This window comes from Quercus robur, chromosome 11 (assembly GCF_932294415.1).
Source record: "Quercus robur chromosome 11, dhQueRobu3.1, whole genome shotgun sequence".
Lineage (NCBI taxonomy): Eukaryota > Viridiplantae > Streptophyta > Magnoliopsida > Fagales > Fagaceae > Quercus > Quercus robur.
Genome location: NC_065544.1, coordinates 22,047,217 through 22,050,959, shown reverse-complemented (window position 1 = coordinate 22,050,959; position 3,743 = coordinate 22,047,217). Strand labels below are relative to the sequence as shown.

Here is a 3,743-nt window from a genome sequence, read left to right as displayed (position 1 = left end):
GGAAGGGGAAAGAGCAACAGTGCCAATATGAGTGATTTGAGCTGATTCCCCATTAGGCAAATGCACCAAAGATTGTATAGTAGAAGTGATTGAAGTCAATAGATCAACTGAGCAAACAAAATGGTCAGTAGCCCCAGTATCTAACACCCATGTCCATTGATCATAGATCCTTCTATTCACTACTTGGGCAGAAAAGACACTATGAGATAGGTCAATACCTGACATTGGAGTAGTGATAGATGTAGAACAAGATGCTACATTTGCCATTGGAGCATCCCTGACTGGAGCAGAAGGTATAGTGGATGAAGCCCCAAATAAAACATGAAGTTGCTGATACTGTTCAGGAGTGAAAACAGATTGATGATGCATTGGTGAAGCAATTGGAGTAGGAGCAACTAGCATATCTGAAGACACTTGATGAGCCATAAATGGCTTGTTTTTGAACTTGAAGCCCGGTGGAAAACCATGCTTTCTATAGCATTTATCCACTGTATGACCAGTCTTGCCACAATGTGTGCAAATTGGTCTTTCCTTCCCTCTCCCAACAACACCACCAAGAAATGAACCAAGATGTTCATTGGTCAATTTAGCAGCTAAAGCAGTAGAGTCAACCTTGACAAAAGCTGAATTAGGTACTGATCTTTGTGTCTCTTCTTGGATTAGCAAGGAGTACACCTTACTAAGAGATGGAATTGGATCCATAAGCAGAACCTGAGATCTAACTTGGGAGAAAGAGTCATTCAATCCCATGAGAAATTTCATGACAGATTCTCTCATTTGTAAATCAGTGAGTTTCTTGTTGACATTGCAAATGCATTTACCACATGTGCAAGTAGGAAACGGACTAAGGCTCTGTAATTGATCCCAAAACACCTTTAGTTGAGTAAAGAAGTCAGTGATAGACAATTCACCTTGATGAAGCTCAGCTATGTCCTTTTGAAGGTTGAAAACTCTAGGTCCATTTGTTTGAGCAAAACGATTCTTCAAGTCATTCCAAATTTCTAGGGCAGTATCTTCATAAATGATGCTTGATTGGAGCTTTGGTGAGACTGAGTTGGTTAGCCATGTCCCAACCATATTATCACTTCTTATCCAAGCTTGCACATTCGAAGGAGTTGAGACCAATGGTGATGAAAGAGTCAAGCTTCCATCAATAAACCCTAGTTTGTTCTTTGTGAGTAAAGCTTTCCTAACTGCACGAGCCCAAGCAGCATAATTTTCACCACCTAACAATGGCTGTGTAACAAGGACTAAACTTGGATTCTCTGCATGATGTAAAAACAGAGGGTTATCCATAGGATTGTCCATTGATGAAGAAGATGGATTCACAGATGTGGAAGCATCTGTAGAATCATTTGTATTTGTAGTAGAAGCCATAGATGACAATTGGCGATTGAAAAATCAACCTCAATATCCAGAAGACAAAATTTTCTCAAGAACAGAGAGAAATTTTCTCGGAAAATTGAGAGAAACAAGAAAAAAAAATCCTATAGGAATTTAGGAATTTTGCTCTGATACCATATCACAGATTCAGAAGTTGAAAACTGTATATTTCATTAATTGATTCTTGAATACAAGCAATACATATATATACCAGTGTATGCAGGTGTGAACACGAAAGCTAACTGACTAACAGAAATAACAAACCACTACACGTGCAAGCTACAAAAATAACCAACTTCCTACGTGCTAACACTTAAGTGAGTACTAAACTACAAGTCGTGTACATCAGTCTTCACTTATACAGCCTTGCCGTTTATGCTCTGTTATAGAATCTTCAACTCTGTGAGTGAGTCTTTGATCCTCTGTGTTGCTTGATGCTTCTCTGCTCTTGCCACTAGTCTTGGTGACTTCATCCTTACTTGGATTCTGATAGAAAGTTTGTCCCATTTATTCATTTACAGGACAGTTTGGCGAATTTGCAGAAACAGGCCAGGGGTAAAACAGAGGATTGCAAGATATTTGTCTTTCTTTGTCTTTTGGGGACAATTGAAGGGAAAAATCAGAATGAAGTCTTAAGCTATGAAAAGTTAGTGCAGCTGAAAAAGAACCAAAACTCTTCTCAGCTATTTGGTAGAACTTTTTTCAGAAAATTTCGTTAATAGTGAGTAGTGGACAGTAAATTACTATTGTATTTAGGGGACACTGCTAATTCGGCAATATAGGAATGAACACCCTTAATTTATTGTACCAAATCTTGAAGATTCGAGTAATCCATCCAAATCAGTTTTATTCATATAGTGCCATTAAGTATTGTATGCAATTTAGTTGAAACTGATACTAAGATCACAACCAAACAGAATTAGAACTTTTTCAATAAAGCAATATTTATATTATAGGTCAGCACAAAGAATAAAAAAAATTGGAAAAAAAATGTCAATTTGCTTTGTTCCTCAATTAGACTCTAAAAAGAATGTTTCAACTCTGCCATGATCACAAATCCTTGAATAGCTTCCGGACCTGTTCAAGTGTAACAAAGAGCACCACGGTGAATGGCCCTTGCCTTGAGATAGTAGGGATAAAACCCTTATACAAAGCCATAACCCCCTCTGTCCTCACAGTCTTCATGGCACAATCCAATGCACCAGAGTAAGGTGCCACTCCTCCTGCCTCCAACTTCATATTCATCACTCTCGTCTTGATCACATCGATTGGATTCGAAGCCACCGAGGCCACAAACCCAGCGGCAAAGCTCGCCGTCACGTGGGTTCCGATCCCATCACTCATCACACCCTTCTCCAATATCATCTCCTTCACCTGATCATAAGTTGCGAGCTGAGAAGCCGTCACAATCATCGCACGGTTTACCGTTAGAGCCGAACCGCGCCACAGGCTAGCAATCCCTTCTTGCTTTGACATTTGACTAATTGCATCAACCACACTCTTGTAGTTCCGGCGCTGCTCAATAGGGAGACGTCCATCAGCTTGCATGCGGACCATTGCCACGTCAGCCGGGTTCCCGACCGCCGCGCCGACACTGCCGGCAATAAGGCCAGCTGCTATCTTTTTCATGATTGGTAATTTGGCAGTGTCTGAATCAGAATGATCAGACCATTTCTGTTTTAGGATTTCGTAAAGGCCCATACGGGTGGTGGAGTAGAGTGTTTGGCGGAGGATGGTGGCGGAGACACCGGAGAAAAGGGCGGTAGCGCCTTCGGATTTGACGATTTGGGTCCCGATGGAAATAAGTCCAACACGAGGTGGTGGTGCGATGTGGAGAGATATGTATCCATTAGGGGTGTTTAGAGCAGCAACTGTGGGACGATAGGCCTGTACTAGGGCAGGATTGGATTCGCCTTGAAGTTGCATTCGGACCTTGATGAGATCAAGAGGGTGAGTGGAAGCTCCAGCAATTATTGAAGCAATGCCTCCTTCAACGAAGCCTTTCAAATCCATTTGTAGTTTATGTTTTGTTTTTTGATTTCTGTTATAGCAAGATGTCTGAATGAGAGTAGAGATCAGAGCAGTGAGGAATGAGTGTTTGAAGTGGTGAGTTGAGAAAGACCAAAAGGGAAATCATATTTATAGCAAGTTAACAAGTTACGCGGTCTTCTCTGTGTTTCAGCGTTTCTTCGCCTTCGTTTGCGTGTTGTAGGACTCTGGCTAGTCTTGGCTGTTCGGTTTTGACTTGGACACAATTATTTTCAAATGAAGTAGCCTATGTTGTCTATTCTGAAGTTATGTTGCGGCTGAGTAATACACTAGTGGGCACCAAATTGGAAAGACTGGTTCTGATTGACCAG

The 3,743-nt window shown here is 41.1% G+C and overlaps 1 protein-coding gene across 1 annotated transcript; it reads right to left on the bottom strand.

Annotated features, from left to right (window-relative positions):
- Window positions 1-1,529: 1,529 nt before the first annotated feature.
- On the bottom strand, window positions 1,530-3,510 carry LOC126704607 (mitochondrial uncoupling protein 5-like). Its single transcript, XM_050403639.1, has one exon. It carries the CDS (start codon window positions 3,394-3,396, stop codon window positions 2,434-2,436), a length of 963 nt encoding a protein of 320 aa, XP_050259596.1. The 5' UTR covers window positions 3,397-3,510; the 3' UTR covers window positions 1,530-2,433.
- Window positions 3,511-3,743: the final 233 nt, after the last annotated feature.